The sequence below is a fragment of the Sminthopsis crassicaudata genome, chromosome 4 (genome assembly GCF_048593235.1).
Source record: "Sminthopsis crassicaudata isolate SCR6 chromosome 4, ASM4859323v1, whole genome shotgun sequence".
NCBI lineage: Eukaryota > Metazoa > Chordata > Mammalia > Dasyuromorphia > Dasyuridae > Sminthopsis > Sminthopsis crassicaudata.
Genome location: NC_133620.1, coordinates 278226551 through 278247748, shown reverse-complemented (window position 1 = coordinate 278247748; position 21198 = coordinate 278226551). Strand labels below are relative to the sequence as shown.

General features: G+C 38.7%; 1 protein-coding gene across 1 annotated transcript; it reads right to left on the bottom strand.

The window, feature by feature from the left end:
• Positions 1-256: 256 nt before the first annotated feature.
• LOC141566434 (gastricsin) lies at positions 257-19402 on the bottom strand. The gene is made up of 9 exons (XM_074310966.1): positions 19296-19402; positions 17066-17216; positions 13775-13892; positions 11703-11821; positions 10382-10581; positions 5069-5191; positions 3419-3566; positions 1100-1198; positions 257-607 (listed from the first exon to the last, which is right to left on the bottom strand). Exons 1-9 carry the CDS (start codon positions 19349-19351, stop codon positions 455-457), a joined length of 1167 nt encoding a protein of 388 aa, XP_074167067.1. The 5' UTR covers positions 19352-19402; the 3' UTR covers positions 257-454.
• Positions 19403-21198: the final 1796 nt, after the last annotated feature.

Here is a 21198-nt window from a genome sequence, read left to right as displayed (position 1 = left end):
TTTTGTCTAAACGTTGTCTACGCCCAGGATTCAGGATTGGTCTCTGTGTGTAGGAAAGTTCATTCCGGCTACCTCTCTATCCTTTCTTTCATAATTTGGGTTTCTTAGGGGTTGGAAAAATATTTTTCTTACCGCAACCTTGACATAAAAGCAAGACCTGCATCTCATCTATCTTTGAATCATTAATGTGTAGCATAATACTTTCATCACTTAATAAATCTGGGTTGGATACAATAAGATTGATATGTTAATTTCAGCGGCTCCCCCTTGAAAAATATCAGACTGGACAAGAACTATTTTGAGGACTCGTTTATTATTAGGTAAAGTCAGAGAGTGACTATAAAGAAGTAGTAGTAGAAAGGCACAGCCTAGGGAAGAAATACAGGAATATCCCACAAGGGGAGTAGGACTGGGAAAGGAAAAAGGAAAAAAGGTTTCTGAACAATCAGTCATTCTATGCAGCTGTAGCAAAGCCCACCCTATTGTTGCTCATGTCATAGACGGAATAGTAGGACCTGAGGAAGACGTCTCCGAGGATCCAGAGGGGCTGGCCGTTCTGGGAGGGTAGGTAAGTGGGCTCAATACCTACAGTGCAGTATCCATTATTCTGTTCAATACAGAAGGTCAGGGGAGAGAGAGCACAGAGTCAGCCATGCTGAACCTTCAGGGATGTTGACATGTAAGGCCCAAACTTGTTCAGAACCATAGCCTTTCCATTGATGTAAACGCTTTCCCCTTAATCCAAAGCTGCTCCGCACCCCTGTGATTTCTCCTTGTCTTATATTATCTGCTATCTTGAAGTTAGCTTTATTTTTTTTTTCTGAGAAAAGGGCTTAAAGTAATGAAGGTGGAGAAGAAGTTATAAGAAGCAACTAGGTCGTGAGAAGATCATGAAAAGGAACTTTTCTACTACCAACATTCCTATTTTGCAGGTGAAGAACCTGAGGCCCAGGGAAATAAAGATTATGTAGGCAGGAAGAGTTTGAGTGGAATTTGAATCCAGGTCCTTGAAATATGACAATCCCTCCTCAAGATCTTTCTCCACTCCTGGGAGTCCCCTCCCCAAAATTGGTGGAAATTATGGGGAGACTCTACTTACATTGAGGATGTAGGCAGATGGTGACAGAGGGAACTGTACTCCATTGATGAGGAAGGAGATGGTGGGCAGGTTCTGAATGCTATTGCAGTCCACCACATACTAGGGAGAAGAACAGAAGGGCCCCAAGTCACCCCATTTACACAGAAGACCTCTGAATGAGAACAGTCCTCATAAAAAAGCCTAATTTAGGCCCAGAACTTCCCAAGCACAAGATACCAGTCCTATTCCCCTCCTATCCCTAGTCCCACCTTAAGAGTAGACAGATTAAAATTAAATGTTGTGAAATTACAATGTCAGAGCTTGATCCCAAAGAAGAAATTCAAGAAGGCCTCCCAACTAGATAGGGAACACTGCATATGAGGACTGACATTTTCCATACTTGATTGGTTATACTGAATTTTTCCCCCTTCTTTTTTATTCTTTGTTTTAGTGACTTTTCTCCTGGAAGGGATACATTGGGAAATGTAGGTAATGTGAAAACTATAGATATCAATAAAAATCTTTTTTTTTTTAAACAAGAATAGCCAGAACAAGAAGATTATATGAAGATCAGTTCTGATGGACGGGGCTCTTTTCAACAATGAGATGATTGAGAACAGTTCCAATGATCTTGTGAGGAAGAGAACTATCTATACCCAGAGAGAGGACTGGGAATTAAGCGTGGATCATAACACAGCATTTTCACTCTGTTTGTTATGGTTTGTTTGTTGTTTGTTCATTGTTGCATTTTATTTTCTTTCTCATTTTTTTTTCTTTCTGATCTGATTTTTCTTATGCAGTACAATAATTGTATAAATATGTATACATATTTTTTAAACATGTTTAACACATATTGAATTACTTAACATCTAGGGGAGGGAGTGGAAAGAAGAGGGGGGAAAATGTAGAACACAAGGTTTTGCAAGGATCAGTGTTGGACAATTATCCATGCATATGTTTTGAAAATAAAAAGCTTTAAAAAAAATTTTTTTAAATACAAGAATAGCCAGAGTAGGTAATCGACTAACAAGGAGATTGTAATTGGAAATAAAAGGACTCTATTCACAAACTTATTCTCTGGTGCTTTGGACTCAGCCACTACAAAATTAATCCTTTCAACTAAGTACTTCCTGCTCTGGGTGTTCTCTTTTAAATTGCCCAGATTCCTGGGAGGGGTATATAATTTCTAGTAATAGTAATTATAACAGTTCACATTAATAAATCCCTATATATTGTATTGTTATTGTCGTTCAGTTGTGTCCTATTCTCTTTAACTCCATTTGGGAGTCATTTGGCAAAAATACTAAAATGGTTTGCTATTTTCTCCTTCAGTTCATTTTAGAGAAACTAACTTGCCCAGGGTTAATGACTTTCCCAGAGTCACACAGCTAGTAAATATTTGAGGCTAGATTTGAATTCAGGTCTTTCTGACTCCAGGCCTGAGCTCTGTCGCTGTGTTACCTGGCTGTGCCATTGTACATATATAGAATCATCAAATTTAAGTCTGGAAAGGACCTAGAGGTCATCTAGGAAACTGAGACTCAGAGAGATAAAAGTGATATCCTCCTACATTTTAGAACTGATACTAGAACCCAGACCTTTTGTAACCAACTCCTGGAGTGTAATTTCTTGTTATTTTTGTTAGTTATGCTTTGTTTCAAAGAGGACCAATGCCATCATGGGATGATGTATTGACTTTCTCATGAATTGGATTTAAGGGCGGCAGAATTGTACAAAGTCATCAGCCTCACTCTTTTTTTCTGAGTCATCAAAGTCCAGTGGCAGGACAAACATCAAGATGACTGGCCATGACCCAGGATGCAGTGGATGATCTTGGTTTGTTTCATGTCTAAGCAAGCATTCAATGCTTCATCTACCTTCATGGCTACTGGAACAAATTCTTCTCATCTGCCCATTTTTCTGGGGGAAGTTTTCACATGCTTGGGGTAAACATTCCACTAACTCAATGACAAGTTTAAGGGTTTAGCCTGTCTACCAAGACAGTTTTACCAGGATGTGGCTGCTATGCATGCTTCTTGGAGCCACAATGAGAACTAGGTGACAGGTAGACACCAATGATGGATGAGCATCCTGGAAAAAGGCTCAGTAATAAGAGTGATAGGAATAAAAACAGGAATTATCCCAACCTGGGACAGGTAACCAATGAGATATAGGGGTCTCTTCTTTACCCCCATCGCAAGATATCTTATGCTATGCTTATCTATATGTATGTCATACCTGTCACCCAGTAAACATCATTGAGGAAAAGATTGTTTTTTTCATCTTTGTTATCTTGCTTACAGTAGGCACTTAATAAATGTTAATTGACGTTAAACATACCTGTCCATACTGGTCCTGCTGGCCTCCTGTTGCCTGAAGGAAAGCACTCATGTACTGCTGAGGCACAGTGAGGAGGGAGGTACCAGTGTCCACAATGGCCTGGCAACCCTGGGAACACCAACCAGTAGCTTGACCCCCAATGGAAAACCTAGAAGAAGCCAAGGAAGGGTTGCCTCAGTCCTAGGAAGTCTGGAACACCAAGTCCAAGAGCAAGTGACTCCTTTAGCAATTCTCCTCCCAGTTCCCAGCAAAAGGGGACAGCTGGAAGGGACTTTCAAAGGCCAGCAAGTCTAATCCCCTCATGTTATGGATGAGGAAGCTGAGGCAAAAAGAGGTTGGCAAGGGTCATACAACCCCACCATATCCCACTAAAAGATCATAGATTTGGAATGACAGATGAGGAGATTGAGGCACAGAAAAGTTAAGAGACCCACACAATAGGCAAGATTTGAACTCAGAGCTTCCTAATTCCAGGAAAAGTCTAGCCACTCTACCATCTAAATTCAGCATCTTAAAAATCAACTCTAGTCACAGAGGCCCCTTTTACCTAGCTATGAAGAGTTCAGGATTCCAGGGATTGCCTTGGTCTCTCCCTGTTTCCTAGCTTAAAGAACCTATGCAAATCAGATATTTTCTTTAAAGGATTTCCATAGAACAGAGAGAGGGAATATGATTGCCATCATCTACCTCAATCCCATTGTCTTGGGTCTAAAGAAAGTTCTTTTTGTGTCTATTCTAAATCCCACCTGCTACAAAAACCTCATCAACTCCTGTTCTTTTTCTAACTTTCCTTTCATGGGTTCCTTTCCTATAGACTCTTTGCAGGTAGAAAGAGCTTTGCTTTTTAGAATCGGAAGTCCAGGGATTGAGTTTTAGCTCTGACACTAACTAGCAGGGTAATCCCAGGCAATTTACTTCATTTTTCTGGCCCCAATTTCCTAATCTAGAAAAGGGGGGGGGGAAATACTTATATTCTTTTTTTTTTTTTTTGAAGCAAATGGGGTTAAGTGACTTGCCCAGCTTATATTATTCTTGATATAATCTGGATTAATATTATGTCTGGCTCTCCTCCTCCCACCCCACAGACCAGTCCTTCAATAAATATTTAATGATGAGTAAATCTCTATCTCTCACTTCTCCCTCTTTTTTAATCTGTTAGATCCTGAGGTTCTAAAAACAGACTGTGGTAAATCAGGCTTTGGGAAAACCATTAAAATACTTCCCTGCTATCAAAGCATGCATTGTTTTTCTTTCTCATGATTTTCCCTTTTTGTTCTGATTCTTCTTTCATAACATAACTAATGTGGAAATATGTTTACTATGATGGCATATATATATAATATATAGGGAAGGGGTAAGAGGAGGAAGAGAGAGAGAAAAAAATTTAGAACTCAAAATTTTATAAAAGAGAAAGTTGAAAATTATCTTTACACATAATTAGAAAAAATATAATACTATTGGTGGAGGGGGAAAAAAAGCACTTGCCTTGTGAATGTCTCACATTGTACATGTGAGACATTAAATGAGGAATATGAATCTGGGAGATCTCAAAATCCTTAGGGGGCTTAAAATCCTCTTGTTTTCCAAATTTTCCCTTCTAAGTCCCCACTACCACCACTATAATCCACATCCTCCTCCTCCACAACTCACTCTTGGATGCCAATTTGCCAGTAGAGTTCTTGAGTGACAGGTGCCCAGTAGATTTGACCGGTGTACAGGTTGTTGTCAACACCTCCAAAGATTACCTCACCGCCATTCTGAGAGCTTTGCTGGCTGCAAAAGAAAAAGAAATTATAGGAAGTTTGAAGAAGAGGTAGGAAGAGAGGAGAAATGATTGAACTGTTTCCTCATAAGACTTACAAATCCCTGAAATTTGCTATGATACAAAGAAAATCAAGACCATGGTCCCTGCCTTCTAAAAGGTCACGATCTAGTCAACAGGACAATATGTGAATAATTAGTTGATGTTTTGTTGTTCAGTCACATTTAATTTTCCCTGATCCCATTTTGGGTTTTCCTGGCAAAGATACTGGGGCAGTTTGCCATTTCCTTCTCCAATTAATTTTACAGATGAGGAAAGGTTAAGTGACTTGCCCAGGTTCACACAGCTAGTAAGTATGGCTAAATTTGTCCTGACACCAAGCTTAGCATTCTATCCACTGCTTCACCTGGTTGAACATTAAATGTAAGTACTACAAACCAAATAATGAAGCTACCCAGTGAAATCCTAATTCAGAACTTAAATGATTCATAGAATTCATAGAGTCAGAGCAGAAAGAGACCTTAGAAGCCACTGAATCCAACTTTGAACTATGTTCAGTTGCCTTTGATGTAGTTTTTGCACAATTCAGTGACTTGCCAGATAGAGGGCTAGACCTGGAGTGAGGAAGAGTTGAGTTCAAATTCTGCCTCATATTTATTAACTATGGGACTCTGAGAAAGTCACTAAATCTCTTTTTTGCCTCCTGATGCTCATCTGTAAAATAGGGAGATTAATTGTTCCTCTCAGGGTTGTCGTGGGAATAAAATAAGATACTCATGAAACATTTTGCAAATCTTAAAGAATTCTATAAATGCTAGCAGTTATTATTCTAGGGATAAAAATCTCTCTGAAACAAGCAGACCTTCTTCAACCCCCAAGCCAAGCTTGTTATCTTTCTGGCTTTTGGGATGAAGTCTGCTGGTAATTATAAAGGGATGAGGATCAGGACTATAAAGGAATGGGGAAGGGGAGGGAAATTTAGCATTTTGTTAGCAAAGGCCTTTCCTGGCCATATGACATATGGCCTTTATCTCACCAGACTGGTGGCTGAATTCTAAGTCATACTGAACAGAGACTCTATTGACAGTGTAAGTGTTGAAGGTTGAAAGCCAGCATTTTGAGGTTTGCAGAGCGCTTTACATAATTTCATTTGATCCTCACAATAACCATGGAAGGTACAAATGAGGAAACTGAGGCATAGAGATCTTAGGTGATTTTTACAGGATCACACAGTTACTAAGTGTTGGAGGCAAGATTCAAATTCAGATGTTCTTGGCTCCTTGCTGTTATATTACACTACTATGTTGCTAATAGAGATCCATAGTTAATTAGAGAGGTGACTATCTGAACTGCAAGTAGATGGTCCCAAGAAGGAAGGAGGGGCACCTAGGTGACTCAGTGGATAGCACACCCGATCTGAAGTCAGGAACATTCACTTTCATGAGTTCAAATCCAGCCTCAGACATTTACTAGATGTGTAACCCCTATTTATCTCAGTTTCCTCATCTGTAAAATGAGTTGGAGAAGGAAACCACTCCAAGAAAACCCTAAAGGTGGTCAAACAAAAAACATAAGACTGAAATGACTAAGCAACAACAAAGAAGGAGAAAAAGAAAGAAGTGAGTTGTAGAGTCTCCCAAACGAATGGCCCGTGGATGGGATCTCATTCTGTTCAAGTGTTTAACCAGTCTCTATGCTAAATGCCTTTGCTTGTAAATGACTATGATAAACAAAACTAGAGTTAATAGGCAACAGAAAAGACTGAATCCTCAAATGAGAAGCAGAGGACTGTTTCCTCCAAACCTTTCTTAACTTCCCTAGCCAAAAGTGATCTCTTTTCTTTCAATTTTCCTGAAGCTCTTTCTCAGGATCTTTCCTTTGCTCCTATCACACCCTTCCTTCTGTTATACTTATACATATATACATATGTATATATATTATACATAGGAAACCAAGACACACACTTTTACCATGCCAGCTGGTTTGCCCCTCTTCCCTTTAAAATCATACTCCCTCTCCTACTCCTTTCTGGAAAGGAGCCCTGGAGTGATTTGTATAATCTATTCCAGTAGTCCTGGCAGAAGATGCTTAAATAAAGGTAGTAAATCTCAAAAAAGATAGCTTTGGGAATCCTTAGATTCAGTGGGAAATGCTAACACAAAAAGGAAGCATACCAACAAGTAAGAAAGGAAGGGAGCAAAAAGCACTGATTTACCTGAAGCCAGAAAATGCAGGGAATATGCCCACAATGCCTAGAGTCTGAAGGGGGTATGCTGGTAAATGTTTAACAACTGGCTTTCAGGAAGATATGTGTGCACGTGCACACTTTAAAGCTTAAATTTGCACTATTTACATTTTCTTCATCACTTTCTTTAGGGTAGACAATAAACAAAATAATAAATCAAGCCCTGATTTGTAATTTTCTGACTTGGGAGGCATAAATGTTCATACTTAAAATGGAAAAATCAGCTCTCCCGAGAGAAATTCCATCACTCCTTGGAGTGAGAGGGCAGTGACTGTGAGATTTGGAGTTTGTTAAAAAGTAAAATCTAAAGAGACTTTAGAAAACTGATCTGCAAAGAAGGAAATGAGCGCCATCTGCTGGGAGAGAAATAAATTTCAGGCAGTGTGGAAGTAGACCTGAGATCAAAAAAAAAAAAAAAAAAAAAGATCAGAAAAATCAGACCTATTGTGGAAGCAGCCAGTACAAAGAAAGCAATGAGATCCTGGGAGAGTAAAGGGGAGAAGCAGTAGAGAGAGGACTGAACCCAGACCTGGATTCAAATCTTACCAATAACTCTTGCTAGGGAGATAACACAGAGGAAATAACACACACACACACACACTTTGGGGACCCTCAGTTTTCTTATCTAAAATAGGAGGAAACGAACTCTGAAATCCTTTCTGATTTGGAATCTATGATTTTAGAGTACAATCTTACAATCTAGTGACAGTTGCAGCAATGATGGAATATTGACCAAAGATTTGCTCTAGAAAGGGCTATTCAACAAGACAGGTGAATGGTACAGTGGATAAAGTACCAGACCTGAGTTCAACTCTAACCTGACACTTCCTAGCTGTGTGACTCTGGGCAAGTCACTTCATCCTGTTTGCCTCAGTTTCCTCACCTGTAAAATGAGCTGGAGAAGGAAATGACAAACGACTCCAGTATCTTTGCCAAGAAAAACCCCAAATGAGATCACAGAGCGTTAGACACAACTGAAGTGACTGAATAGCAAAATGTGATACAAAGGAGCCCCAAAAGGAGGCACAGCATGGAGGTGCAAATCCAAGCCTCCCCTTTTGTTGGGGCTCCGACCAGGGCACCAGTGTAAGTCATGGGAATTGGAGCTCTCTTGTGGGAGAAGGTCTTTGATCACCCCCTTTGTTGTTTTCTGTGTCCTTTGATGCATAAATGAATTGTTCAATGTTTTGAAACTTGTGAGCTAGCATGCTAATGTAGGAGACTGGAAAGTGCTAAATTTCTATGCTCTTTCCAAGTTGAAGCAAGAATCCCTAAAACTTAGAGGTTCCTAGAGTGTGCCCAGGCCCTTTGTGTGATGAGACAGCTATAGAGCTCTAAAAAGCAGAGAATCTTTAAGAAAAAGTGATCTGAGTCAGACAGAATAGGACTTTCCAACTATTCTCTGTACCTGTGATGGCAAACTTATATCAGATTTGCCGGCTCATGGAGCCTCATTCACAGAGGAAAGTTTTTGTAACTTCCAAGATAACTGGCCTGAACATATTTCCATTTCTCTCCACAGTTAATGTTTCTGCATATCTTCTGAATATTAGTAATATCTCTCTGGAAGGATTAGCATGAAAGAGTAATTCATAACCAGTATGGATCAATATGCCATAGGATTTACAGTATTTTCATATTTTTATTTTCATCATCAGCAAATATTTGGTGAACAAGAAAATGAAATCTTTTTATGTCACTAGTTTACTAAATTTGTGATGAAATAGAAAGTGATGCCCAGGGATAACTCAACTATGCTAATTTGGGAAAAAGAAATGAAGAATTAAGTGTCTGGAGAAAGCAAAGCATGATGGGAATAATACATTAAAATGTACTAAGCACAGTGAACATTAACTATGCTCTGTTTATAACACAAGAAAATATGTGTTATTGCATTGTACGATATATTTATTTTTGATAATATTATATGTGATAGTCTATATTTAATTGTATTATTTGTATATATTGAATAACATTTTGTTTCCAGATTAGCCATGTTGCAAAAGAAAAGTTATAGTATTATATAACTTTATATAATGAAATATAATTAATTCAAATATATTAATCAATAGATTATAATATTTATTACATTATATACAACTATATTGTGCTGTTGTATTATATTATGCTATATTTCATTGTTATATTACAAGTATGTTATAATTTCTTTTTTTAGTAAAATTTTGTATGTTATGTATTGATCTTTAAAATTAGAATCAGGGGGCAGCTAGGTGGTGCAGTGGATAGAGCAATAGCCTTGAATTCAGGAGGACCAAGTTCAAATCTGTTCTCAGACACTTAACACTTCCTAGCTGTGTGACCCTTAACCCCAGCCTCAGGAAAAAAATAAATAAAAAAATAAAATTAGAATCATTCTGTCATTTATGAAGTATACATTCACCAACATGTCACTCAAAGTTTTTAAATAGGATTATCAGCATCTATTTATAATGTCTGTTAATAAAATGATTTACAATTTTGTTCTAAAAAAAAGTAGGAGATAGGAAATGATAGTAGGATGGATTTTTGTGCTGAAGGAAGTATATAATATCATGACACTGGAGACACTGGAGACTAGAGGAAGGAACCTTTAGATAATGGTAGAAAAAGCAACAGGAAAGGACACAGGGTCATGTCAACAACCTTGGTTTGTGGAATTGAAGTTAAGAGGCCTGGATTTTGACATTCACTAGCTCTGTAACTAGTTTACTTCTCTGATCCTCATTTTCCTCATCTGTAAAATGGATATAATAACACATTAATTACCTATTTCACAGGGCTTCTTTAAGGTTTAAGACGCTAAGCTTTAAAGTTTAACTTCCCTCCCCCCCCAAAATGGAACATTTTGTAAGCTTTAAAGAAATATGAATGAGGGAAAAACATGGAGGAAAAGAAGGGTAAGCTGAAAGATGCAGAGAGAGAAAGATGAAGATCATGTGCCCTCTGAGCTCCTTACTTGCCAAGGTAGAAACTGAAGATGGGGTTTGTAAGGACGTTCTGCTGCAGCATGCCCTGCAGGGCTGTGGTGGCTCCTCCAACGGCCAAGGCAGGATAGGCCATGCCCATGATACCATCAAACTGGGCATAGACAAAATTAGTTCCTGGCTCATTCTCACTCAGACCAAACTCCTGGTTGGGGACCTTGATTCCCTGAACCTAAAGGAAAGCACAATGAGGATGATAGATGTTAAAAGGAGATTGTGAGCATGATCATCCAGATAAGGGCTTTAGGGGGCTGTGGTAGCCAACTTTGAGGGGATGAGGTCTCAGAGTGCCTAAAGGCTTTTTAAAGTGCCACACTTGCTTTGAAGCTGCCCTTCCCTACACCTCCCTATTATTCTCAGCCTAGACTGCACTCCTTGTCTCTTACTGACTCCTATTTCCTCATCTGTAAACTGTAATCTTGTTCAGTGAGGTCTGATTTTTCATGATCCCATTTGGAGTTTTCTTAGTTTATTATTTCCTTCTCTAGTTCATTGTACAGATAAAGAAACTAAGACAAATAGGGTTGAGTTGCCCAGGACCATACAACTAATAAGTATCTAAGGCCAGATTTGAACTCAGAAAGATGAATCTTCCTGACTCCAGATTTGGCATTCCATCTGCTTCCCTCATATGTAAAATTAAAAGAGTTGAATGGCATGATTCCTAGATTCTGTTCAACTATAAATTTTAAGATTTTTCAAATCTTATTTAACCATCAAAGTTCTTTCCTCCCATAGCTGACTCTACCTTTTTAGCTCTGAAATTCTATGATTCATTCTATAATTTGATTCATATTGAAGTCAAAGAATCTTAAAATTGAAATGGATCCTTGAAATCAGTTTGTCCAACTCATATCCCCAAAAAAATAATCTCCTCCCAAGAAACCTTTAATGGTCATCCAGATTTACTTCTGATGACATCCTGTGATGAGGAACTCATTACATTTCTGAGGAAGCCAATTCTACTCTGGGCTAGCTCCAATTGTTATAAACTTTCTCCCTCATATCAAGCTGAAATCAAGCCTCTGCAACTTCCAGTCACTTCTTTGTTGGACCATTTGGGGCCAAGCAAATCAAAGCCAATTCCTTTTTCACATGATGAGTTTTCAGATACTGGAAGGCAACTCTCACATCCCACCCCCTTCAAGACTTCTCGAGATCTAACATCTTCAATCCTTCGGCCTGTTCAGGTCAAAGAGTACAAATCAGATTCCTTTCAAGAGGGCAAGAGAAAGAATCGAGAGAACAAAAAAGATGGAAAGGAGCAGGAGGAGAGGAGAGGGAGCTACTCACAGTCATAGTGTCATAGCCAAAAAACCCAGTGAGACTACCACTGCCATACTGCAGGGAAAAGGTCTGTCCATTGGTAGAGTAGGTAGAAGACTGGCTGGGGTTGAATCGGGCATGGCCACCTAAAGAAAGAACCCAGAGAACTTAGTATTAAGTTCATTAAGAGCTGGAATAGCACTTATATCGTTCATTCAGGTTTGCAAAGAATCCTATAGATGTTGACTCATTTGATTCTGATAATAAAAGGGCAATTGCTATTATTATCTTAATTTTGTAGATGAAGAAAACTGAGGCAAATAAAGATTAAATGACTTGACAGTGACTAAGTGTCTGAGATATTAATTTGACCTCAGATTTTCCTTTCTCTTAAATACTTTAGAGATTATTTTATCCAATTTCCTCTTCTTTGTTATTATTCAGTTCAGTCCTCTATGAGCTTAATGACCCTTGGATTATAGCACATCAATATTGTCCATGGGCCTTTCTTGGCAAGGATATTGAAGTGGTTTTCAGGGCAGCTAGGTGGCTCAGTGGATAGAGCACCAGCCTTGAATTCAGGAGGACCAGAGTTCAAATCTGGTCTCACACTTAACACTTCCTAGCTGTGTGACCCTGGGCAAGTCACTTAACCCCAGCCTCAGGGAAAAAAAAAAGAAAGAAAGAAAGAAATGGTTTGCAATTTTCTTCTCCAATGGATAAAGGCAAACAGAGATTAAATGGCTTGCCCAGGATCACACAGGAAATATCTGAGACCATATTTGAACTCAGGTCTTCTTGACTCCAGTTCCAGCACTCTATACTGAACCACCTAGTTAGTGCCTCATCTTACAGGTGTGGAAACTAGGTCTATAGAGCTTAAGTGACTTGATTAGAGACACACAGTTTTTAGTGGCAGTCAGGCCTTTAGCTTGATTCTCCCAACTCCAAGCCCAGTGCTTTTTTCATTGTCCATGAATTATAGGCTGATGGAGAGGATCTGAAGTTTGTAGATCCTCATAATAGCCTCCTCTCCCTAGACAAGCTTAGGTCCAGGAATAGAAGCTAAGACACTTGCCTTCTCAGTTTGGATGGAAAACCAGCAGTCAAATCAGGTTCAGTAAGGGAAAATCCTCATCCTCATCCTCATTAAGGTTAGAGGGTTTGAGTAACATCTGCCCAGACTAGGACTCCCCTCCCCCAGTTTACATTTGTTTGCACCTCTATTATGAATTTATCATGTAATTAATGTATATTCTAATTTTCTAGGTTGGTGTTTTTCCCCAGCACTAGGCTGGAAACTCCACTAAGGCAGGGATCAAGTCTTTCCTTATAGTCTGTGGGGCAATACTAAGTGCTTGAGGAATCTGTCTCTTGTAAATGACAAAGACATCCCATCCTGCAATAATACTCATCCACAGAGATCTTAGTTCTCTCAGAGGCATTAGGAAATTGAATGATTTCAGGAGGTCCAGATCCACTTATCTCAGGGAATTCCAGCTTTTTCCTACTTATTTCCAGGGCACATTCTCAACTCCTACCATGACTGATCACACCCACTTTTGCAGTCAAATTGGATGACTTTTCTCTGGATTTCCAAGTTTTCCAGGAAACTGGAAAGTGATCCAAACCTTGGGGTTTTGCCAGAGGTAGAGCAAGCATATCTAGGACCCATTTACTCATTGAGAATACAGAGTAATGACTAGATCTTATACTTCTCCTAAATCTCCTCTGCTCCTGTACCTCCTCCCCCCATAAACACACAAATTATGAATGCTTCATAAAAAATATGTGGATGCTCCTCTCCAAGTATGCACTTTGATTTTTTTTTTCAAGGCAATTGGAGTTAGGTGACTTGCATAGGGTCAGGAAGCTAGAAAGTATTAAATGTCTAAGGTCAGATTTGAACTCAGGTCCCTCTGACTCTATATCCGCTGTGCCATCTAGCTGCCCCTATGTAATTTAATTTTGAGAAAGTAAATGAGATGCTAAAGTTCCCTTCCACAAGGATCCTCCCCTCCTACTAGATGCCATATCTTCTTCAGTTGAGGACTCTGTGTCTCCCTCCCTCTCCCCTCCCCACCATCTGAAATACTCACTGCAGGCCTGGCTCTGGCAATAGATGGAGGGCACCCACAGGTTGGAGGAGCCAGTGTCAAAGAGGACGAGGAAGTTCTGGGGTGGAGTCCCAATGCTGATCTCCCCATAGTAGGAAGCCTAGAGAAAAGAAAAGAGTCCCATCATTCCTGCTCAACCCAGTAGATGCTCCCACCCACAGTGGTTGTGTCCTTGTATTGCCCATCCTTAACCTAGCACAGCTCTAGAAGGATGATTGTGGGCATCGAATCCTCTTCCCTCCTTTAACCTATCCCATTTCTCTAAACAAAACCAAGACCTGACTGACCCATGTACTTGTTGAATGTAGAGAGAAATAGAAAGTGTTGTCTTAGCTGCCCTCAGAGCCTTGGGTCCATTCAAAGGTGTTTATTGTATTGAGCTACTCAAGGTTAACTGAAATTAGATGGCTCAGTGGATAGAGCATCTAGTACTCTAGAACTCTAAAAGAATCTTAAAGTATACATGAATGGGGCAAGTATTATACTGACTGGTTGGAGAATGATCTGAGTAAATCTTTAAAAAGTCACATGAGGAGACAGTCTTTTTAAAGCTAATTTGATCCTGAAGATTGGAAGAAGGGAGGCTATGCCAGATTTATGGGTTTATAATTAGGCAGAGAGAAGGAGCAAATGTTCAGAGCCAGTATAGTTGGAATGCAAAATTTGAGTTGGGTCATCATGGAAATTTAATGTATACATAAGATAATTGGGGGAGTTTTGAGGGATTACTAATTGAAGAAACATTTTCCCTAGTTGATAGAGTAATGTTACCTAGTCTTATAGTTGGAGAGATTTGAGAGAAAGATGTTCCCCCTAAACATCTCTACTACCTGGGTATTAGCAAATTCCTTTGGGCTCAAAATTCACAGTAGATAACGACCAGAGTAATCTAGTGATTGACAAATGCAAAGATGCAAGCTTTGAGGACACTGATGAAAACTGAAAAGCAGTTTGGCAAAAACTAAGTATAGAGCAATATTTCATAGCATATGCCAAGATAAGGTCAAAATGGGTACATGATTTAGACATAAAATGATATCATAAACAATTAGGAGATCATGGAGTAGTTTAATTGTCAGATCTATGGATAAGGGAAGAATTTTGACCAACCAAGAGACTGAGAGCATTATGGAATAGAAAATGAATAATTTTGAATACATTAAACCAAAAGGGGTTTATATAAACTAAACCAATACAGCCAAAATGAGAAGGAAAGCAGAAAACTGAGGAAATACTTTAAAGCAAATTTCTCTGATAAAGGCTTGATTTCTCAAATACATAGAGAACTGAGTTAAATATATAAGAATATAAATCAATTTCCAGTTGATAAATGTTCAAAAGACAAACAGATAATTTTCATAGGAAAAAATAAAAACTACCTGTAGTCATATTAAAAAATGTTCTCAATTGATTAGAGAAATGCAAATTAAAACAACTCTTAGATAACACCCCAAACTTATCAGATTGGCTAATATGACAGAAAAAAAAATTACCAGTGTGGGGAAAAATATGAGAAAATGGGGTGCTAATACATTATTGATGAAGTTATGAACTGATCCAAACATTCTGTAGAACAATTTGGAATGATGCCCAAAGGGTTATAAAACTGTATGTATCTTTTTACCCAGCAACACCATTAGGTCTATATCCCAAAGAGATTAAAGGAAAAGTGAAAGGACAATTCTATTTGTGGTGTCAAAGAATTGGAAATTGAGGGGAAGCTCATCAACTAAGGAATGGCTGAACAAGTTGTAGTATATGATTGTGATGGAATACTACTGGACTATAAGAATTAATGAGCAGGATGCTTTCAGAAAAACTTGGAAAGAGTTATATGAATTGATATAAAGTGAAGAGAGCAGAACCAGGAGAGCATAATACACAGTAGCAACTATACTGTATGAAGATCAACTGTGAAATTATGGAATCTTCTAATTAACTTCCTCATTTTTACTGATGGAAAGATTGTGTGATTTGCCAGATCTATGGCAGATCCGAGTCTCCATTGCTGACCTCAGTTCAAAGATGTCTTCTCTACCAGGGAAGTATGAAAGGGAAGGGAGAAAGGAACACAGAAAGGTGGGGGGAGGGGGAGAGAGAAGACATCAAGATAAGATGATAGGTGCCATGAACATATATGTGACTTTATGACTTGGATGAAAGTTAGCTCCTTCCAAAAACATTTTTTTTTCCTCTGAAGGGCAGAAGGAGAATTATGGAAGGGACAGAGTAGAAGAGAATAGCCAAAGCTTACAAGTATGTGTAAGCATATACTTATAACTGTGACTCAGTTATAGCACATGAGATTGGTTTTAGGGACCTGAAAGCCGAAAATCTGATCTCCACTAGACCTCCATTTTCTAAGCTCCTAGAGAATAGGAGTGTTTTTATCCTCCCATTCAAGACCCTAGAACTATCTGATGCATTTTTTAAAAAATTTGATCCTCTGACTTCACTTATGGGCATCCTAGGTAGGCCTGGCAATAAAAAGACTCATCTTTCTGAGTTTAAATCCAGCCTTTGTCACTTGCTAGCTGTTGACCTTGGACAAGTAACTTAACCCTGTTTGCCTCAATTTTCCCATCTGTAAAATGAGCTGAAGAAGGAAATGGCAAACCACTCCAGTGTCTCTGCCAAGAAAACTACTAATGGGATCATGAAGACTGAACTGGAATACTGAACTGACACAATTGAAAAACAATAACAAAACAAAACAAAACAAAAATGTGCCAGATGTTGTGCTAGGTTTTAGGGATCCAAAGACATGAAACAGTCCCTGGCCTCAAGAAGATTATTTTCTAATATGGGGTTGACATATACACAATAAATTCAAGCTCTAGCAACTGGGAAGGTTAGGAAAGATCTCATGCAAGAGGGAGCTTTTGAGCTGAGCTGGGAAAGAAATTTTGAATTGAATTGTCCAGGAAGAAAACTGGCCTTAGAATCAGGAGACCTTTATCTAAATCTCAGTGTAAATAATTTAACTGTGTAAGGTCCTCTTTACTGCTTGTTACTTCAATTCCCTTATCTCCAAATTAAGAGGATTAGTTGAATTCTTTCAGATCCTTTCCAGTGAGGGAAGAAAAAGAAAAACATCACTCTAAATCTCCTGATTTAGGTCTATGCACAAGAAGAAGAGGAAAGCTTGGTGGAATCTATTTGCAGGTAGGTGACTGACTAGCCTGGAAGGATCTGCTAAGGAGAGAAGAACTTGCTTAGGAAAGCTGGGACCCAAGGCTCAGTACTAGTGAAATAGAAGAGAAGGGTACTCACATCCATGTAAGCCATGGGTTCAAAGGCCACACTGAAATCCTTGAAGTGATATTTCTTGGCAGGGTCATATTTGTGAGTTTTCAGGAATTCCTCCAGAACACCTTCTTCCTTCATGGTATCACGGATGGATTTACCCTTCTTCAGGGGGACTCTGCAGAAGAAGGTGGCAAGTCAAGGACAAGAGCTTTCCTTTCTCTCTATTCCTGGAACTTTTCCTGTCTCTCAATTAGTCAGTTAGGTAACTATCATTTATTAAGCACATACTCTGTGCAAGGTATGGTGCTAAGCACTAGAATTAGAAATATAGTTATCCCTTTTACATCACAACTTTGCCCATTCAAAATTTTGATATATCATGGGTTAGCATAAAAAATCAAATGGGAATTTTGGGGAAGTTTTCTGGAAGCCACAGGTCATAATAAAGGCACATAATGTCAAAAAAAAAAAAAAAGTATAGAAACTTAGAAATTCAGAAAATATATGTAGAGTATTGTATAATGTTAGCATAATTTATCTTTTAATACCATAATAATTCACACTTCTCCTCTGATGTAAAGAAAGAGCCAAAAAATTTTATGTGGATTTTCCAGATTGTAGAGATGTGCCCCCAAACTCCTCCTATCTACCTCCACCCAGATGAGGAGATTGTTGTTGTTATTGTTTATCGTTCATTCTCTGAGAGAATCATACCATCAGAGAGATGAGGGAGAGCTATACAAAATCTCCTGTCTCACTTTCTCCTCCAGAACCATCCAGTGGCAAAATATGGCTGGAGAAGGCCTGGATGTAGTAGGAGATAGAGAACCATAAGCAAAAAGAAAGGAGCTTTCATTGTAAAGAGGGAAGAAAATGCATAAAAGAGAAGTTGAAAAGGAGAGGAAAGGAGGATACCCTGGCAGTAGTATGGTGATTAAATTTGGAGAATTAGGGGTGGCTGATATGAGGCCCTTCCCCAAAATGGAAGTTTTGGGGAACCACTCAAGTTCTTCCTCTTCTGGGAAACTTTGCTCATGACTCACCTTCAATGCCAGCTTGCTACCAAATGTGAAAGTAGACAGGCTTTCTTTTTGTATATTGTTCCTTTCTCCTCTGTATTCCTTCTGTTCCTTACCTCTATGTTTCCCATAACCAATAACCCTTTTACTTCTATTGCCTGGGTACCTCTTGACAGAGAGTCTGTAGTAATCAAGGAATAAAGAATTTTTGTTACTTTTCTTAGGGATATTTGTATTTTAGAAGAGGCAGTGGATGGGATCTCCTAGATCTATCAGCAACCAATTATTTGACTTGAGTGAATCACTTTCTTTCTCTGGGTTTCTGTTTTCTCTTTTTCCAAAATGAGTGGGTTAAACCATATATCTTCAAAACTTCCTGTCAGGTGAGCTGAAAAATATTTTTTTTCAAGATACTCCTTCTTTCCCCAGTAGGATTGCTCCCCAAGACGTACAGAGCAAAATCTACTTGGACAGTAGTCCCACACATGACTTATGGGTTTTCAGCTTTCCTTCTCCCCATCCCCATCAAACTGGAAACTTCACAAGGGTGTATTATGTGTATTTTCTTTCAATCTGGAAAGATTACATCTGTCCCATCAAATTGGGAGTTCTTTTAATTCAGGGCTTATATCTCCTTCATTAAACTAGATAGAGGTTACCTGAAAAAATAACACTGTGCCTTCCTAGTCAGATATGAAAAATTCTCAGATAATGACTGTGTTTTTCTCATTAGACTTGAAATTTTCTAAGTATAGGGTCTGTCTTATACTAATAATATCCTTAGTATGAGAACTGTCTCATCCATCTGACTGAGGACAGAGATTATGAAGGCAGAGACCATGTCTTCTTCTGCTTCAATGCCTGGGAAATTGCATTGGCATTAGGAGACCTAGGTTTAAATCCCAGCCCTGACATTTACTAGCTAGGACACACTCTCTCAATTTCTTCATCTCCTTCTTTCTCTGTAAAATAGGGATAAAAAATATTTATACTACCAAATCTTATAGGATTATGAGAAAAGGGTTTTATAAACTTAGAGAATACTGTAAAAGAAATGTGAGATGCAATGTTTCCCCTATAGCAAGCAGACAGTGGCCCAGACTAGATAATGGTGCACTATTTTCTTATTAAAAGAAAAAGATCTGGGAAGATAGAGGATTTCCTCTCCTTTTCCTGTGACTATTGTCTCTTGACCGAAGACTGCCTCTTTGCTTTATTTAAGTTTCATCACCCACCTGAAAACCCCTTCTGAGAGGTGGAGGCAAACCAGGACCAAGACAAGCCACTTCATGATGTCAGTTTATGAGCTTCCACAGTAGAGAAGCTACTCAGGTTATCGCAGTCAAAATGGACTGAGGAAAAAAGTAGCCACTCTGCTCTTTTATATGCTAAGGATCTACCCCTCTCTTTAACCTCACAACCCCACTTACAGGCATATGTGCCCTTTCAACCCCCTTCTCTTCTCCCCCCACCCCCAATCTCATTCCCATATCAACTATTCCTGTGTAATTTTCCCTTCTGCATGATTTCAGGAAAGGAATTTCCATTTTGTTGACTTTTTAATACAAGCAATGGGGCCAAGGGACGTGAATGATAACAGAGAACAAAGAAATCAACCAATCAAGAAACAAGACAGAGCCATGGCTGAGTTTTTTCCTCTGGGAACTAGGGAGGTCAGACCATGAGCATCTCTGTCTGTTTGAGGAAGAAAAGCTGGAGGGTTTGGAGCAAGGATAGAATACAAAGGTTTCTTAAATAAAATACATTAGGATTTTACTTGCTCCAATTACTGAAGTTTCCATGCTCTTTTGGGAAACAAAAAGTAATATATGGATACTGATGGGATGGGCAAGTCTTTCAATAGATTTTATTTATTTTATTAAGTATTTTCCAATTACATGTAAAATTTTTTAACAATTTAAAAAAAATTGACTTCCAAATTCTCTGTCTCCCTCTTGCCTTTCTTCTATCTGGTAAGACAAGCAATATATAAATTACAGATATAGATCTAGATATATAAAACATATATATTAGCCATGTTGCTAAAGAAATCATGGTATTGCTGAGAAAAACTAAGCTGTTCGCGTTTGATCAGAGTTACAATGTTGCTGTCACTATATACAATGTTCTCTTGGTTTTTCTCACTTTACTTTGTAACAGACCATGTAAATTTTCCCAGGTTTTTCTTAAAGTATATGGCTAGTAATTTCTTATAACACAACAGTATTCTAGGTCAAATATACCACAGTATGGTTAGTCATTCCCCTAATGATGGGGAGGAGAGGGAGGAAAGGCAAATATTGGTGGTTAGGGGTTGGATTTGTGTCACATGTTCTGTTCCAGGGCTCTCCAAACTATTCTGCCTTCAGAGTGTTTGAGACTTGAAACATATTGTCCAAACCTTATTAAGACAGGTCTGGGACTGCCATGAACTGGTGCTAGGAGTCTCCTATGGCACAGGTTGAGGCTTCAAAGCTGGGGAACTCCGAAAGGCCACTGTATCCAGAATCTTCACTAAGAAATAGACCAAAAGTCGTAAATCAGTTATGTAACAGTTATAATCAGGGGTCAATTACCAGGAATAATAACTGGGGTATGGTGGAGCCAGTTTGTCCCACCAAAGAGAGAGATGATTGTTAGATTTTCAATGTGAATATATATATATACTTCAAAATCCACTGCCAATATGTTGTTTTGTTGAATATCTAGACTTAAGAAAGTAGTGAGGAAAATATGAATAATACAGGTTAAGCTTAAAAGTGTGTCCTGGTAGGGAAGCTAAGTGGCACAGTGGGTAGAACACTAGACCTGAATTCAGGAGGACCTGAGTTCAAATCTGATCTCAGACACTTAATACTTCCTAGCTGTGTGACCCTGGGCAAATCCACTTAACCCCAGCCTTAGGGGGGAAAAAAATGTGTCCTGCTATTGTTGGAGGAGGTCCAGTTGTTAAACATTTACCCAGGTGTACACCTGGATGGATAGTACTGATTAGAGGGGGCAAAAGGAGGTGATTTTTCCAATCAGAATCAGTGCCTTCAGATAAAAATGCTTAGAGAAAAATGAAGATCAGTCACCTGGACCCAGCAAAAAGTTTTGAATACTTGAAAGAATGAGAAGGGTTCAGATTCATTAAGA

What these genes read in the sequence shown, in the direction of transcription:
- LOC141566434 (XM_074310966.1), bottom strand. Translation starts at nt 19,351, where the DNA reads ATGAAGTGGCTTGTCTTGGTCCTGGTTTGCCTCCACCTCTCAGAAGGG. An exon ending in AACCCATGGCTTACATGGAT is followed by an intron (nt 13,893 to 17,065) that starts GTGAGTACCCTT and finishes TCTTTTCTCTAG; the next exon opens with GCTTCCTACTATGGGGAGAT. An exon ending in TGGCAAATTGGCATCCAAGA is followed by an intron (nt 3,567 to 5,068) that starts GTGAGTTGTGGA and finishes GGCTTCTTCTAG; the next exon opens with GTTTTCCATTGGGGGTCAAG.